Source organism: Merops nubicus, unplaced genomic scaffold (assembly GCF_000691845.1).
Source record: "Merops nubicus isolate BGI_N331 unplaced genomic scaffold, ASM69184v1 scaffold47092, whole genome shotgun sequence".
Classification (NCBI taxonomy): Eukaryota; Metazoa; Chordata; class Aves; order Coraciiformes; family Meropidae; genus Merops; species Merops nubicus.
In genome coordinates, this window is record NW_008592515.1 from 1 (window position 1) to 17,478 (window position 17,478).

At 40.2% G+C, this 17,478-nt stretch overlaps 1 protein-coding gene across 1 annotated transcript in view; it reads left to right on the forward strand.

Moving 5' to 3' along the window:
• Positions 1-99: 99 nt before the first annotated feature.
• SLC44A3 (solute carrier family 44, member 3) overlaps positions 100-17,478 on the forward strand; it is a gene marked incomplete at its 5' end in the record, with an annotated part of 41,445 nt that continues 24,066 nt past the window's right edge. Inside the window, 8 exons of the mRNA XM_008935152.1 lie at positions 100-207; positions 2,677-2,819; positions 3,403-3,539; positions 4,828-4,921; positions 6,372-6,541; positions 7,086-7,175; positions 7,805-7,929; positions 9,555-9,741. Coding sequence (XP_008933400.1) covers positions 100-207; positions 2,677-2,819; positions 3,403-3,539; positions 4,828-4,921; positions 6,372-6,541; positions 7,086-7,175; positions 7,805-7,929; positions 9,555-9,741 — 1,054 coding nt within the window. The remainder of the gene's footprint in view (positions 208-2,676; positions 2,820-3,402; positions 3,540-4,827; positions 4,922-6,371; positions 6,542-7,085; positions 7,176-7,804; positions 7,930-9,554; positions 9,742-17,478) is intronic.

Genomic DNA, 17,478 nt, shown 5'->3' on the forward strand with positions numbered 1-17,478 from the left:
GAAGGTTGTGCTCTTGCGCTCTCAGCCGTTCGGAACGCGGTTATGTTAATGTCACAGGAAGTTTGTGGGGTTTACTTTTCTTTCTGGGTTTCATTTTAGAATTCTGGAGGTAGCGCTTCAGAAGTAAGGGCATGGAGACCGGTCATACACAGAAAGTGTACAGACACTCTCTGGTTGCTCCTCTTCTCACTTTTCTGGGCTGGTTTGGTAAGTATGCTTTTTCCTGGAGAAAAATCAGATCCACTGTTCACGGGGTGCTGCACAGTGACAGACCAAATCCAGACTGAAATTGGCCTGGGCACAGGTGCCAGGGAGCCAGAGTCACCCAGGGGTAGGGCTCACCTTTGTGGCCGTGCGGTGCCTTACTGCAGTGTCTTTTACACGGGAGCGTAAGTTCTGCCCATATGCTTTAGATTTAGAATTTGCTTTTTTTGTAAATTAGTCCAGCCCTGACTGGGCTTTTATTTCCATTTATCTTATTTATTGTAGTCTTCTTATCTTGCAACACATCCATCTTGTATTATATCGAGGCACTTTCTGTCCTGTACTTAGGACAGTTTTGGGAACAGGCTTTGTCTTTCTTAGATACAGATGTTTTTTCATGGTGTGTCTGAAGCTACTTAGGATTCTTGTGAACATGCTATCAGTTCTCAATACAATTCCTAATAACTCTTTTAATGGAAGCTAATGGAGAGGAATCCATACATATTTTGAACAGTACACAAGTAGAACCTGAACTTTGTGAAAAGGGTAGGCTTTTTGACCTGCTGTCATATACTCAGTGCTTTGATCAGTGGAAAGAGTGCCAAAATTTAAACCTGTCAAATAATGAGGATTAAGGATCTTTGTTTGTTTTCTCTCCCTGTTTTTATTGCTCAGTTTCTGTGAAATGGCTTATTGCATGCACGTATTTTCTTTTGTTTGATGTGATTTTTAAAAGATCTAACAATTTTTGGTGGCACTGATTTGTTCACACAGTGAAAAAAATGAAAGCCACATTAATAACTCTGTGAAATTTGTATTGCTGGCATGTATAGACACACCCCTCTGGTAGTCATACAGCCATCTGTTACTTAATGATATTTATGGCCTGTGTCCAGCACTTAAAAAAAAAAAAATTCACATGTACGCAGTATTTGCCACACTGATGGCAGTGAATGTGTAAAGTCCATCTTAAGAAGGAATCCCAGAATTTTTCTTAAAGCATATTTCAGGTTGTGCTATAGTGCCAGTTCATTTCTCCTTTTTCTTCTGAGATCAATTTAATTATTAACAAATATTCGCTGTGCAAATAAACTGGATCTGAAAATACTTTGTTATTATAACGAATACCACATCCAGAAGTAGTACGTCAGCTTTAATTCTGGAGCTTCTACAAACATCTCCATACTGAGATGGCATTAACATGCAGTCATACTTAAAAAAAATAAATTTGGTTAGACTGCAAATATGTCAGCAAAAATGAGACTATATTGGGGACCAAGGGAGCATGTATTTACACGTTTGGGTGTGAGACACAGTTTTTGCCCAGATCTCCAATGTTAAAAGCAGAATAACAAGTAAAGGGTCTAAACATGAAGCAAAGGAGCAGTTGCGTTGGATCTGATACGTGCAGTCTGTCTCCAGCACAGCCAGTGCTCAGCAATATCCATGCAAAGCAGTAGTGGTGCGTGTGGGACTGAGAAGGTTTAGTGCTGCCAGCAGCTGGCACGTAGCCATAGGGCTCAGTGTATTGTCTTTGGTGGCTGCAAAAGGTGGTTACACCCCATGGGACAGAGGAGACGATTGAATCACTGAGTTCTTTAATAGCTGGAGTGCTGTAAATACACCTTTGGGTAAAGTAATGCTCAGGACTTCACCAGCTTCCTGGAAGAAGAATTTCTGCTTCTTGGCAATTGGAAAGGTTCTTTTCAAGGGGTGTTTTGGCCCTCCCGGGTTACACAAGCAGGGTTTAAGTTGCATTCTTAGGCAATAGTGTCTTACATTGACTAAAGTCTGCTGTTACTTGGCCAACAGAGGTGCTTAGCTGACCTTGGGGTTTCCAAGGAAATGATCTACTGGGGCTTTGATCTGACAACAGAGCATCTAAAATATCAGTGCAGTGTCACTTAAGTCCACATTGTGGCTCTGCCCAGATTTTTCACATGTTAAAGAATGTATCTTCCTGAAATATCAAGTCACCTGCATTTGATTTATCTTTTCTGTGTTTAAATTCTGATTAAATTCACTAGCAGCTGCAAGGGCTCAACATTTCAGCAGATATATTGCCCAGGTGTATCTTGAAGGGCACCCTGGAAAAGGAGAAGTGGTGAGCACATGTGAAAAATTACCATTCGAGTGACCTCGCCTGGTGACACACGTGAATTTTGGTAGAGGCCTTGCTTAGCACCTTACTACCGCTTTCCTGTTATTTTAATCAGGACCCCTAACTTTTTTCTTCTGTGATACTTGGCCTAATTTATATGCTTCTAAAAATAGACAAAAGAAAGCTCTAAGGAACCAGTAGTGTTAAACTTGTCCCTGTGGCTTGTTCTGGCCTTGTGCAGAGGGGTGAGATTTACATTTAATGGTCTGCATCCACAAGGCAAAAATGTATTGTGGGTTAAAAGGAGTATTTATTGCATGGGAATGAAAAGCTGTTGCAGGATGATTTCACAAGAAGAAATATTTCAACAGATGTTTATAACTGGCTATGCTGTGATGGCTGGTGCTGCAGAAAGACTTGTGCTTGGATATGACAGCTTCGGGAACGTATGTGGTAGGAAGAACACTCCTGTGAAAGGAGCACCCCTTTCTGGACAGGACATGACTAATAAAAAGTAAGTACATCAGAAAACCTCTAAAAAAATCAAATGGCTGAGAACTTAATAAGATACACATCTTCTAGTTATCATATACATGTATATATAGAGGTACATGCTTATATTGAAAGGCAAAAAAACCTGTGAGAATGGTGCAAAATGGTGAGTAAAACTAAGAAGTTAAGATAGAATTTGAGTATGTGCTACATTGTTATGCTTCATGCTGTCTTCTTCTTAGACAGGATCTTAAATAAGACTTGAACCAAACTAGCAGTCATTCTATGTGGCGAATCTTTGTACTTCAGGAAGTTGCATGTTGAAGTTCCCAGTCATTCTGTCACCTCCAATGAACTAGGCTTTGTAGAACAGCACTCACATTGTCACCTTCGATTCCTATTTATGAACATAAAGTATAAAAATGTGGTATGTTCTCAAATTGCTTCTTAACTTCGGACTTCAAACACCCATTTTTTTTTCCATTATATGTGGAAAGTCTACTTGCTTTGTAGAGCTTTAAAAAGATGGAAAGAAGGTGCAGAATTAAAATCCATAAAAACTAGAAAGCTTGTTTTTTGAAAAGAGGATCTTTTTTTCTTTCTAGGTATGTGTTCTTTCTGAATTCATGCAGCCTGGAAATGCAAAGCCTCAAAATCAGTTCACTTTCCTTGTGCGTGTCTAGTTGTCCACAAGAGCAACTCAACTCTTTGGAAGACCTCCAGAGTTTTGCAAGGAATAATGGTGTGCAACAGGGAATATGAATGTCTTAGTGTATCTGTAGAACAGCTGAGCAACTTTCACTTTGTTATTCTTAGGTTTGCTACGCTAGGGACTCATTTCTTACCATTCATTTCCTGAGAAGCTCATGGCAGCAGAAAATAAAATGTATTCCTTCTGCTTTATTTCTAAGCCATTTTTTATAAATGTTACAGCTTTTATGCAGATTTAAAAGTTGTTGATTAATGCCTGCACAATTCTGATACTGTGCGGCAGAAAACTGGCTGCTAAGGATGAACTAGAGTAGTTTGATGGGGGTGATGGTAGAAGAACAGAGCTCACATGCTGTTTGAGAAGGTTGTCCAACAGGTTCTTTTAAAGTTATTTAAAACTAGGGTGGAATTATTGATTCCAGAGATACACAAGTGGTTTTATCCCTCTAGATGTCATATCCCAAAGTTTGCTATTCTACCCAGAAATTTTTTAATTTATTCTGCTGTTTAAGATGGATATGATGTCAGAAGTAGCTATTGTGAAGAAGAGGCAGCTCCAGTTCATTCATGTCCAAGATATAAATAAAATAAATTGTAGCCTAACCCTTATTCCATAGGATATGCATAAACTGCAGAGCATGTGAATGTTAGTGGCTGTTTTAATTTCATTTTGGCGTAGTTTGCTGTTGTTTGCTATGTACAGAAAGCTGTAAACAGCTGTGCTGTTATATAAGGATTTTCAGTGGAACTGAGTGTAATTGCATGAAATGCCAACTGCAGACTAAAACTGCTTGCATGCTTATCTCAAGGGAGAGGGCAGCATTGTGTCTGGAATGCCTTGAACTTCCCCAGCCTTTCCTTCCGAGAAGCAGTGTGTAGTGGAGCAGAGTATTATTGGCAGAGTACCTGGTAATACTTAGCTTAGAGCCCAGAAAGTATTAAGTTTCTGGGTAGATACATATTCTGTTTTAAAGCAAGGGGGGCCTAGTTCTGTTGGAGCTTCTGCTATTTCAGGTTTTTCTGTTACCTTAGCATCGTGAGTAAGAGTTTAGAGCTGAAGTATTGCACTGGGGAACAAGTAGTGTGCCTGCCCTCTGGGAAGATCAGTAAATAGTAATTATAGTTAAGTCTAGAAGAAAAAGGATTCCACAGAGGTTGCTTTAGATTTACCCAATTAACTGATTTGTTATTTGCATTCCCACTGGAATATCAGGGATGAATATGGCCTGTAAAGGGATCAAAGCAGAAGTGTAAACAAAACTTAATGTGTTTTTCTCTAAAACTTTAACTAATATTATGTTACCTTCCCCCCTCCTTAGGTTCTTGTCTTTGCATTTACAACCTGAATGTTTCCAGTTACACACTAGATCCAAAGGCAGCTGAGCTGTGTCCTACACTGCCAGTTCCACCAAGGTAAGAATTACTGGGTATTCCACAACAGCCTTGAGTCCAAACAGCTTCTTAAGGATTGTTCCTTCCTCACATCTTGTATTGGACTTTGTGCTTTGCAGAGTGATTTTGCTTCGTTTATTTATTTTTGTACATGTACCCTTATGAGTTCTCATGTGTGCTTGTGAACACACAAGTGTCCTGTCCCACAGAATTAACAAGGACTGTGTTCCCTCCATTCCTTTACCCTTCAGAGATTTTTCTTCTCCAAACCGGGAGAAAAGCACTCCATACGAGGAGTGACTTATCTCCTGCACAGACTTTTGCTCTCTCCCTCAATGCCAAGGAGGAGGAGCTGTGGTCTTGGGTATTGCTTATTATCCCATACCCAGAAATTTCCAATCAGAATCATGTCATATCCAGCTGGCTTGAAGCCCAGGTCTGTGAATGGCACTGTCTTTAACATTTGGCATTTGAGTCAAAATCCTTAAACCCATGATTTTAAATTGCACAGTGGCATGAAAATACAGCAAAGAATTGGAATCTTCATGTTTGCAGAGTTAAGTCATCTGCTCTGAACAGGAGAAAATAGAGAAAAAAAGCAAATAGAAGAGAGCAGGAGACACATAAAAACATTACAGACAGCAGATCAAAGGAGAGCATGTAAATCGCTGGAAAACATGGCATGTTTTACTTTTTCTTCTTTTATGCTTTTTTTCTGTTTGACAAGGAACTCAGCAAAGCTATTTGTCTTGCACAGTAATATTTCGTAGTAGAAGCAAAGCTAGTCAGAGAAGTTTTTAACTGTTGGTGAACAAACTTCTTTGTAGGTACGAATATGTTTTTTGCTGTTGTAGTGCAACATTTCCAAGGTGGGACAATAAATATATTCCATAAGCTTGGCTGTGAGTGCCAAATAATTTTGTATGTAAATATTTGGTGGTGTTAATTGTACCGTACAAACATTGATGTGGCTTTTATAATGCAAGCAAATACCATAAAAATGTTGCAAAGAGTTTGTAGTCAAGTCTAGAATTGTCTGGAGCAATGTCATGTTAGCATGGGTTTAGGTTTTATGTAAACACATGGGAGCAAAGCAGGTGAAGCCAGACCTGTTTCTGTGGGAAGAGGAGCCACATGGTGATGGTGATTGAGAAAGTCACTCATTTGTTCCCCTGTTGATCTGGTACAGTGATACAGGCATGATGCTGCTAGGAGTTTATTTTACAGATGAAACAAGAACCTACCATTTGTAACAGACCACTCCCATGCCCAGTGCCCCGTTGTGTCAGACTTCATGTGCAAGGTCTCCTCCTGGGCCTGACAGGTTACAGATCCATCTGGCCAGCTCTGGCTGCAAAACTGTGTTGAGGATGCTGCAGAGGGCTTGCAAGAGAATGGTGGACCACTGTGGATTTGAAACTGTTCAACCAGTAATAAATATTTTCTACCATCTTTGTTTTTAACCTTCCAGTAAATCTTTTCCATTATTTAATCGATGCGTTCCACAAAATCCTGAATGCTATTCCAACTATGCGTCTGTCCTAATACGTATGGTTAATGAAATGGATGTTTTTCACCGAATTCTGAGTGGAATATTGGCAGGAAGAAATACTGTGGTAGGACTGAGTGTCCTTGCACTAGGTAAGGTTACAAATAAAAAGTGAATGATGATACTCGATTAAAATGTGAAGTTTCACGTTTCTGTTGACTTTATATTTTTAATTTAAAAGTGGTCTTTTTCATATTTTCTGGACACAGTAGTTTTTAAGAAAGAGTGATTGTGTTGCATCATGAGACATTTAATAGATGAAATACAGCTCAGTGATTCTGTGTTCCTTGATAAGATCATACAGCTAACCTCAGAGGGCTGTAAGAAATTGTTGATGAAAAAAAAAAATAACATCAGCATGAACATTTTAAATTAAATCTTATACAGAATATTATTGAAAAGCTAATAATTCCCAAGGTGGGATATTTGGCTTATAAGTTCATTATTGGTAAATTATAGGTACCTGTGTATTTTAAATGTTAAAAAAGTTGCCAGATTTACTAAATGCTGTTGCTTTTGGGATATGAAAAGAAAAAAAAAAAGCCCAAATTCTGTAAGACCTTTAAATTTACATTTCAGGTAAATAAGATTTGTGTTAAATGGTTTTAACACTCGTAAATTTTGTGTGTTTTTCAGCCTTCTCTTTTGTACTGGTTTTAGCCTTCAGATTCATTCGAACGCTTCTGGTCCATACTTTGATTGCACTGGTTGTGTTTGGGCTGTTATGTAAGTATATTTACCTTTTTGTATATGCTTAGTTGTATGGGTCATCTCACTGAACTGAAGGAGATGCAGCTGAACAAACAGCAGTCCCTTTTCTCCATGGCTACCCACAGTAACCTTAAGCTTACCACCGCCCTTCCTAAGCTGAGCCCTGCTTGCCTTTTGTTGCCAAGGTCTGGCTGTGCTGCTCTAGGTGCCGAACATTGGGATGATGATGATTTTTGGGTTTTTTTAGATGCCTGCAGACAACATTTCTTTTGGCAGATGTATGCAATTAGGAAGATGCTACTATTGCAAAGAAAGTTTATTGAAGTTCTGCATTGCAAAAGGAGAACTCTAGGAATGTGTCCAGCTAAAGCTTGTCATTCTATGAAAGTTAGCTTTGAATCTCCTCAATGAAATGACATGCCCAAGCTTTAGAATAACTGCGAGAAAACCAAATGCTATGCTGCAGTTTTACCTGCAAGCTAACAGACCATTATGTGAATTTTCTCTGCTATGTGACAGTATTCCTGAGCTGAGCTTGGGTTGGGTGGCAGGGTGGGAGACTCATGAGGGAGGCCAGGCAGACACCAGCCTGCCAACAGCAGTGGGGAGTGCTGCCGACCTTCATGCTGCTCTTGTCTGCTCAGTTGTCTCAGGTGTTCTCTGGTGGCTCTATTATGACTACAGGAATAGTCCCAGCACTGAATTGGAAACAGAAAAGGAAAATGTAAAATTTCTACTTGGATATGCTATCTTCTCGACAATAGTTACTGTAAGTAGCATTTTACCCAAAGCAATGGCAGAAGCTGAACCGAGTCTAAAAATGAGAATCAATTACGAGATCTGCTTATGCTCATTTAAATAGTTTTATTCCTTCATTGTGAAATTTCTTTGTCAGCACAGTGCACGGCCACACTCAAACCTACACAAGCAGCGTTAGCATTGGTGGTGCAGAAATGCAGGAGCTGTGTTCCGTGCCCATTCTTCTCTGCTTCAGCTGACTGTACAATTATGTTGAGGGAACAAAGGAGCACTGGCTTGATAAGAACATGAGATCTGTGGATTCAGCCTCCCATGTCAGTAGGAGAAAGGGGTGGCAGCTCTTTTAAACAATGAAAGTGGTAGTGAAGCACATGCTGGTGTCTAGGCCTCAAGTTATGGGGTTAAATTCTGCCTTTCTTTCACTGACCTTGTTTTCCATCTGAAAATCGGAGTCTGGCTTGTAACTTTTAAAGTGATGTTTTCACTCCGATGTTGCAATGTTAAAGGAGTCATTGCTCAATGTGTACAGACAATTTGTACTTCATGAGACATTTATCAAAGTTATTGTTCTTCTGTTTTCTTAAAGCAGAGTAGGATCCATAGGCTGGAATTCACCAGATACAAACAGTCTGACAGTTTACAGTGATAAATATAAATGTGTCACAGATCAGATTTTTTTTCAGATCCTCTGTAGCGTATGACCTTTTTACTTCTGTTGATACTAAAGGGGTAAGAAAAGATTCCTCTGTAGGCGTCTGTGTTCCAGTACAACTGACTTGTCATTTGCAGAACTGTGGGAACATCCACAGCTGCAGGTTACGCTTCTCTTCACAGTCAGTGCCTTCTTTCTAGAGCAGGCGGGAAAACTAGGGAAAAAACTGCCACTGGTTGCATTTATTATTTTACAGATTCCAACCTCTCTTTATTGCTGTTCATAGTTCCATGACATATACAAAGAACTGGGGACATTGTGATGTTTTTCACTGGGGGTTTTGTTATTGTCTTTTTTTTTTTTTTTTTTTTTTTTGGGGTTTTTTTTGTCTTTTTTTTTTTTTTTTTTTTTTGGTGGATTCTTTGTTGTTTTGTTTTTTTATTTTTACTTTGTGGAAAAAAGTAATTTATTTAAATGACGTTTCATTTCATGCCTGCTTTGCTTCCATAAATAGATGGCTCTCAAATTGGTTGTGGTACTGTCCTTTCTGCAGAAAAGGACTGGTCCTCATATTTTTGTGAACAGTGGCAATCTGACCTGAGTAGGAGGAAAGTGTAAGTGTTTGTGATGCACAGAGTACATGAAAGCAGTGTGTAGCATATAATGTACTTTTGTGTTTGCTGTAAAGCGAAACAGACTGTTTCCACTAGGTGAACTGCAGTTCTATGAATCCTGTTTTATTTTAAAAAAAAACAGTAGTAATGACTTCAGAAAACCAGATTTTAATCCACAGGCTCTTAGAGAACATAGGCAGTCTCTCACTCAGAAAGCTTTTCCAGTGCACAGTAAGTTTGTGTAAAATGCTGTGCTGTCATGTTTTTGTGCAGTCTCTAGCCCCTGATATCACATTTAACAACTCAAATACTTTTCTTGAGGAAAAAAAAAAAACCAACAACAATTTGTCTTTTTATTTCCTGTAACAGGTTGTTCTGCTTTCCCTTATACTTGTACTAAGGAGGAGGCTTCAGTTCACTGTCCAGCTCTTTCGAATTGTTGGTAAAATCATTGGCAGAATTCCTTTCCTCCTGTTCCAGCCACTCTGGACCTTTCTGATTCTCATTGTGTTCTGGATATTTTGGGTTGCTGTACTGCTTAGCTTAGGAACAGCAGGTATGTGCTTTCCATGTTTTTGGATGAATGCTATCCATTTCCTAAGCTGACTTCTTAAATATTGAACCTCTTGGTGTTAGTGTACAAAATGTGTGTCAGTACTGTTACTCAGCTGTGTTACTCTGTCCTTGGTTTTTTGTTATTTTTTCCCCCCCATTTGTTGGAGTCTTCAACATCACCATAGTCTTGTGAGTCATAGCGCTGCAGAAGAGAGATTTTTAGCTCCTGTATGTATGTGAACTTTAGTTTTGTTCTTTCTCAACTGTTTAATTTATGATTAGACTGCAGTAAATACAACATACGTTTGATGTATTTAAATGAAAAAGTAACAGGAGGGAGGAGACAGCTTTTAGTTCTAGTGCAGTTGTTATGAACTGACAACTCCTCTGACTACAGACAATGTCCAGTTCTCGTAGAGGCAGAAAGTTGTTTCTGAGAAGTTGTTCATTGACAACAGCTAATACTATTTAGACTGGTACAACATTGTTTGGCGTAATCCAGACATTCTTGCTTTTCTAGAGGAGGTAGTTGATCACTATGGAACATGTGCAAGAATAGATTGTGAGTTTGGAAGTGGTATTACTGAGGGACATGCCACTGTAAGATTTGCCACTGATTGAACCAGGGTAATTTGGATGCCATCCCTTGGCTCAGCATCATGCCATCCAAGGGACGGAGAGGTTGTTCTTCCATGCAACACCACCCAAAGAAGGGAAGCTAAACTCTATACCTCTGGGTTGGCTCCTGATGCAGACATCAGCCTTTGTACATAAGAAACATTATGATTTGGGAGATTTTTTTTTTAAATTTTAGGGTCACTGCTAGGAGTTACTTGTTGTCCTTTGGGTTGGAGCTGATGCAGAACTGATGCAGATAGAGGCAGTTGTTTGCCATTCCTGTATTTATTTATGTAGAAAACCAAAGGCAGCCTAATGCTTCAAGTGTCTATATGTTACCTTTTTGTCTTGTGTTTCCTCCACCCCTTGAGACAGTAACTCTTCTGTACAGGCCTACAGATCCCTTCGAGGCCAGAAGAGCCTCCAGCCTTTCTGTAGCTGCGCCCACTGGGTAAAACTGGACGTATTCCCCACCTCTGAGGGTCAGGTACCTCACTCCCCTTCCATCACAACTATTCCATCTCAGTCTTACCCTGTTAATTCTGTCTCTGTACAAGACCCATTGCACTTTTAACATAAGAATGCATCCAAGTCCATGCTGACATTGCAAATCACTCACTCATTGTTTAGGTTAGACTATGATCTCCTTCCCTCCAGCCTTCACGCAGGGTCACGCAGGCTTGCAGGGATCTTGTGTTCCTGCTGCTTTTCCCCCAGTAGCTCATATCTGTCAGAAATGGCTGCTTGAAGCACTTGTCTGGATAGTAACCTGCTTCTCCTGCAAAAGTCAGACATAGCAAGGCCAAATGTCCAGCCTGCAGTCTCTTGGTGAGTTTTTCCTGGCTGGAAATTGTCAAACAGATTCAGTTTGCTTTATTTGTCATGGATATTCCTTCTCCAAGCTCCCCTGAGTTGGACTTTCACTTGACAGAGGCAGCGTTATGTTCTAGACACAGATTTGTGTGGTTTTCAGCTTTTCTGCAAAATCTTCATCTCATTTATGCGTATATCAGCCAGGCAGCAGTAATTTTGAAACTGGCCTTATGGGGTACCTTATCTTTGGTTCACACCAGTCCTTTATAGGAAGGAGCATCTTCTGAGCTATCAGCCAGCTGTTCATTTCATGCACCTGCTTGGATCAGATGCAATTTGAGATAAACTTTAACTATAGTAAATCTAGTAGCAGGTAAATTTAATTATAACACACAGATTTTCTAAATATATATTTGACAGTAACTACTAGAGTAAATATTATATCCTTGATATTAAGCTGAGCTGACCCATTAACCACAGAAAAATTCATTATTACTCTTAATAGAGAACACATAAGGATGTGAAGCTTGCCTTTGTTGATTCTAAATTTAGAAAATGGCAACTAAGTCTCTTGCATTCAAAAGCTTTTGGAAACACAGCAGTCATTAGAAGAGTAGAAGTACTTTAGCACGTATGACAGAAACAGCTTGATAATAAGTGCAAGAGAGGAACTACTCAGGTATTTCCTGGATGCTTTTACAGACTTTGCAGGGAAGTAGTGACTTGCACATTATGTCTGAAAGCAAATTCCACATGTAGTCATAGGGAAATAAAACCCAGTGAAAACTGCCCTTGAGAGGCTTTTTATGCTTTTTCCGTTTTGTGCCATTTTCCTTTATTAGTTGTGTTCTCTGTTTCCTGCTAGTAATTTCAATTCCACTTCTCTTTATTTTCTCTGCCTACTCTAAGAGTAGGATTCAAATGGTTTATGACCTCCTGTTACATTCATAGTGCAGCATACCTCTCCTGATTCAAAGATAATTTATTTTGTCTTCACCCTAACATAATAGGAATGCTGACGTTTCCAGTGAGTGATACAAACAGTACATAATCTACAGTACAGAAGGCAGCATGACCTTGCTGCACAGTAATGTTAAAGTTTCTAAAATGCTCTCAGTTTTGAAAGAATTGACTTTTTGCAGATTCAACATAAGAAGGGAAGGTGGTTAGTTGGTCAAGAGAGGTTCTCCTCCCCCTCTATTCTGCATTGGTGAGACCGCATCTGGAGTATTGTGTCCAGTTCTGGGCCCCTCAGTTCAAGAAGGATAGGGAGCTGCTGGAGAGAGTCCAGCGTAGGGCTACAAAGATGATTAGGGGAGTGGAGCATCTCCCTTAGGAGGAAAGGCTGAGGGAGCTGGGTCTCTTTAGCCTGGAGAAAAGGAGACTGAGGGGTGACCTCATCAATGTTTACAAATATGTAAAGGGTGAGTGTCAGGAAGATGGGATTAAGCTTTTTTCAGTGATGACCTATGATAGGACAAGGGTTAATGGGTGCAAATTGGAGCATAGGAGGTTCAAGGTGAATATCAGGAAAAATTTTTTTACTGTGAGGGTGACAGAGCACTGGAACAGGCTGCCCAGAGAGGTTGTGGAGTCTCCTTCACTGGAGTCATTCAAAACCCGCCTGGACGCCTTCCTGTGTGATGTACTCTAGGTGACCCTGCTCTGGCAGGGGGGTTGGAATGGATGATCTTTCGAGGTCCCTTCCAACCCCTATGATTCTATGATTCTATGATTTCCAGGCACTTAACTGTGTCACTATATTGTCCATATGAAGTATCTCATAAAACATAAGTTTTGACTGAGATCTTCTGCCAGGTTATTTTTGGTGTAGATAGCAATCCTTGTGAGATTTTTCTTTTAGCAGTTAGCATGTTAATATTTAGAAGAGGATGTGCATTTGATAAATAATCAAAACGATCCCAAGTTACAGCCTAAGCATGAATACAGACAGAAAAAAGCTACTATATATATTCAATTACTTTCCTGGTTAAAACTTGATACTATTATTTTACCATTTGTATTTGTACTTATCCTTTTTGTTGAGCTGTCTATGTTAAATGGTGTCTGTTGTTGCCCAACAGGTGTAAACCGTTCCTAGCAAAGTCCAGGGTCTGAGGTTTTTATGTAAATAACATGTAAATAGCCTGCAGTAGCATCTGTGCCCACGAGATGCCGATAGAGCAGTGTGAGAAAGATTCTTCTGAATCTACTCAGTTGTTTACAGCTGCTCTGATAACAAAGTAAATCCTCCTGAGAGAAGCTGGAAGACAATAAAAGCAATATTAGCCTTTTAATGATTTGGGGAGGTAGTGAAGGATTGTTTTACCCAGCTCTCAGGTTGAGACCTGTTGAGATGACACAGGAGATTGGTGTCAGCAAGAAGTATGATAGTTGTTTGGATTTCCAGTCCCATACTCTACCTTGGATTTATTTTGTAGTTCAAAACTTGGAGAAATGAACAGCAGGCTAGATTTGTTATTGAGAATATTTCTTTAGATTGTATTTCAGATTTTCTACCCAAATACAGGTCCTCTGAAATGCTGCTTGTTAAAGCAGCTTACAGTAAGGTGGATAGAAGGTGGTTTGTTGGCAGTTTTGCCATTCTAGAATGTCTAGTACTTACACTGTATGTCCTGTAAAAATAAATACACATAGTACTGTATGGTTAATAATGTATTAGCAGAACAGCTTTATATTTTCTACCAGTTTTCTACAATTGCCCAGAAGAAATGGAAGACATTTCTTTTGGTTTTGAGTTTGGGGTACTTTTTGCAACAATTGAGAATACTTCTATAAAGATCTCCTGAGATATGCTCTCTTTGAGCAATTTGTTTTCTCCATTGACAAATAGTTGCCTATCCAGGATTCAGTATGTAAAATGCAGGTGGTGGTTTTCTTGGTTTTGACACTTCATCTTTTTATTCTCACAAATGTATTTTCTGGGGATATGACGACTATATTTTAAATGCAAATACACCTAGTTAGCTGGAAAAAAATAAAAAATATATGTTTACACAGACACTGGTCTTCTGTCCAATACAGAGAGATGGGCAAGTGAAATTGGCTTGCTGGTGTGCTGCACCTGTTCTTAACATTTTCCTTGGATCTTCTCTAGTTATCTAATATTTATAGCATCTCTGCATCTTGAAGCTCTGGAGCACTTGATCCTCAGTTCAGCTGTGGTGCACCTGATCGTTATGGACCACACAGGCACCTTATTTACACCCCCTCAAAAAGTTAGTGCTACTCTGAGAAAAGCTTTAACTTCTTGGGAGCTGTAGAACACTATAAGTGGTGCTTGGAGAGGTATTTATGCACATGACTAACCTGAAACACATGGATAATCCTACTCAAGTGAGTGGGACTACTTATGCATTTTAAGGTAGGCACCTGCTTAACTACCTTGGTAATTCAGATTCTGTAAGAGCAACAGAGACTGAGTGAATTCCAGACCTAGAAAACTAGGAGAAATGCCAAGACTCCACAAGACTTGAGACAGCACAAACAGTGGCACCAGTTAGAACCATTAGCTGGCTAGGAATGGAATTCAGCTGTGCTTTGGAAAAGCTGATAGGTCTTAGGGCTATTGAGTCTTATTGTTTGCTAATTTGTGTGGCGTTTCAGTGCAGAACTGAAGTGGCCATGTGGCACAGCAAAGCATGTCTTTCAACTTCCCCACGTGCAGGAGCTGTGAGTGCCACATGGCACAAATGCTGCGCATGTAATGTGAGGTGGGGAGGCACTGTGAGATTTTCCTGTCACAAAGGTGTGTCCTACAGGTAAGTGAGCAATAAAACTGCCACCATAAAGCTGTGCAGCAGCAAAACCAGCAATAAAAATGCATCTCCTGCAGGGTCCTTGACACTGCGAGTACAGTCAGCTGGCTTAGCTGAAGATACCACTATGTGGAAAAAAGCTAAATAAAATAACACAATAAACTCTGTTGCAGGAAGCATGAAGATTCAGTGTGTGATGCCAGAACCTTTCCTCACTTAGCAGGAGGAAAGGCACAGCATTTTTCATGTTAGCAGCAACTGATAAACAGGCTCTTTGCATTTTCTGGTCAGTGGTTCTTTGTTTCTGATAAGGAAATTACCCGACTAGACATTCCAGGAGTTTTTTGTCCCTTACAACAGCCCACTGCTCCAGACATTAGCAAAACCTTGCAGCAGCAGTTGACAGAAGTCTGAAAGTACCAAAATGTAGCTGGTTATACTGCATGTGCTCACTGTTCTTTCTGCCATCGCATTGCAGCGCTGGCTGACATAATGACACAGCACTAGGCTGCAGAGTCAGATGGAGAAACTCTTCAGAATTCTGCTGCAAACACTTGTGCCTGTTTGCGTTGTTAACAACACTTCTTTTGAAGTGTTTGCTGCAGATCAACATTTGTACTGATCAGAGATTTTCAGATTTGGTGATTCAGCTGTAGGGACTTCAGTTCTTTCCTAAATTCTTAATGTTATCATTAAGAGTGTACAGTAGACCAGAAAGGTTTGTGATTATGTAGCTGGAGAGAAATATTGTATTTACAAATTGAACCACGTTTCAAGGCTTTGTTGAGAAAGTTTAGCTTGTGTGAACAGGTAGGTCCCAGCAGAGTGATGAGGAAAATGGCATATACCTTTCTCAACAGGATATTTAGGATCGCTTTAAAGTTTATCTGTGCTACTAAGACTGACATACGAAAAAAAGCATTGAATGTAATTCTGTTGACAAAATTATGCATGTATGGTAGGCCCAGAAGGCAGGAATCAGTCAGGCACAGATGTTTACACCGGTACTTCTGTGAAATGTGTTACTTCTGTGAAGTAACAAAACCAGTTACCTATACCCAGACAGCAGGGTGATCAGTGTGAATTCAGAGGTAGATGTGCCTGATCTCTGTGCAGGACATGCACATGGGTAAGGCTGGCCAGGAAGGACAAAGCTATTACTATTCTTCCCGCAGGTGCTTATTTCAGTAGGCTGGTAAAAAGCAAACATTTATTTGTCAGTCTTTCATGACAAAGCTACAGAAGCAAAGCCTGAGATGTGCCTTTCTGGAGAAGAAATGTTCATATGGATTATATGGTGGAACATGTGCTTGAATCTCCTATGAAATGCAAAATATCTGCATAAAAATGGGGAGGCAGGAGACCTTGTATCTCATTGACCTATCATTTGTCCAGGTTCCCTCAGTGAGAGCTGCAGGCTGTGGTTAGTGAGCATATTTGGCTAGGTGTGTATGCTGAAGGAAAATGGCAGTCTAGAGCCCCTGGAAGAATTATGGGAGACGAAAAATCCTTTCAGAATGGTACAGGGCAGGGCTTACTTAAATGCATCAGAGTAAATTAATCTACCCTCAAAAATTCTTCTTAAAAAAAAAAAAAAAAAAAGCAAGGTTTTTCATCCGAACTTAAAACCAGGGAAGCATGGAATGGGAAGGAATGGCTGAGAGTTTCTGAGAAGAGATCTGAGTAGTAGCTTGTTCATATCATTAATTATCTTGCATTTCGCAAGCTTAAAATACATTTGAATATAATGGAAGCAACAGTATTTCTGTGAATGACCAACTGTACTGCTGTTCTGTCCCGGTTAGAAGGCAGAACTGTGTCCCACCTCCCTTATCCCTCAGTTTCCCAGATAAAGAGGTAAATAAGGAAGGCAGGGGTAATGAAAACCTTGCACCAAATTGAAGATTAACAAAATGAAATGTATTATTTAACAGGGAGCAGAAAGGAAGAAGGGAAGGGGTTTAACAGGGTACAGAAAGGAAGAAGGGTAGGGGTTTAACAGGGAAGGGGGGTTGTAGGAACAACAAGGCAAGGAAGATTAAACTTCCAAATATACAAAACCCAAATGCTGTGCTGAGGCTCCCCGGTGCTGGATCTCGCTGGATTGAGGTGGATTGAAGCTGGATGCACAATCCTTGGACGTGGATGGAGGCAGGGAAGAGTCTGTGGATCAGGCCCAGGTCTCCAAGATGGCCACGGCCACGTGTAGCACAGGGAGCAGCAGAGCAGCGTGTGCCCAGGTGCAAGGTCAAAGGAGCAAGAGGAAAAGAGAAGAGGAAGAGCAAGAGAGAGAGGCGTGCCTTTCTCCCCTTTTTATAGACCTTGGCAGGAAGTCCCGAAGACAGGAAAAGGGGAGTGGGAATAGGACAGGTGTACGCCCCTTTCATTCAGGCTTGTACCTGGTTTAGGGTTTCAGATCTCCACCCACCAGGGGCAGCAGGTTTCAAACCATTACAACTGCACTGCAGAGAGCTTGCCTGTTTAGGTAAAACTGATAACCTTTCAGAAAATACAATATCTAGAACATA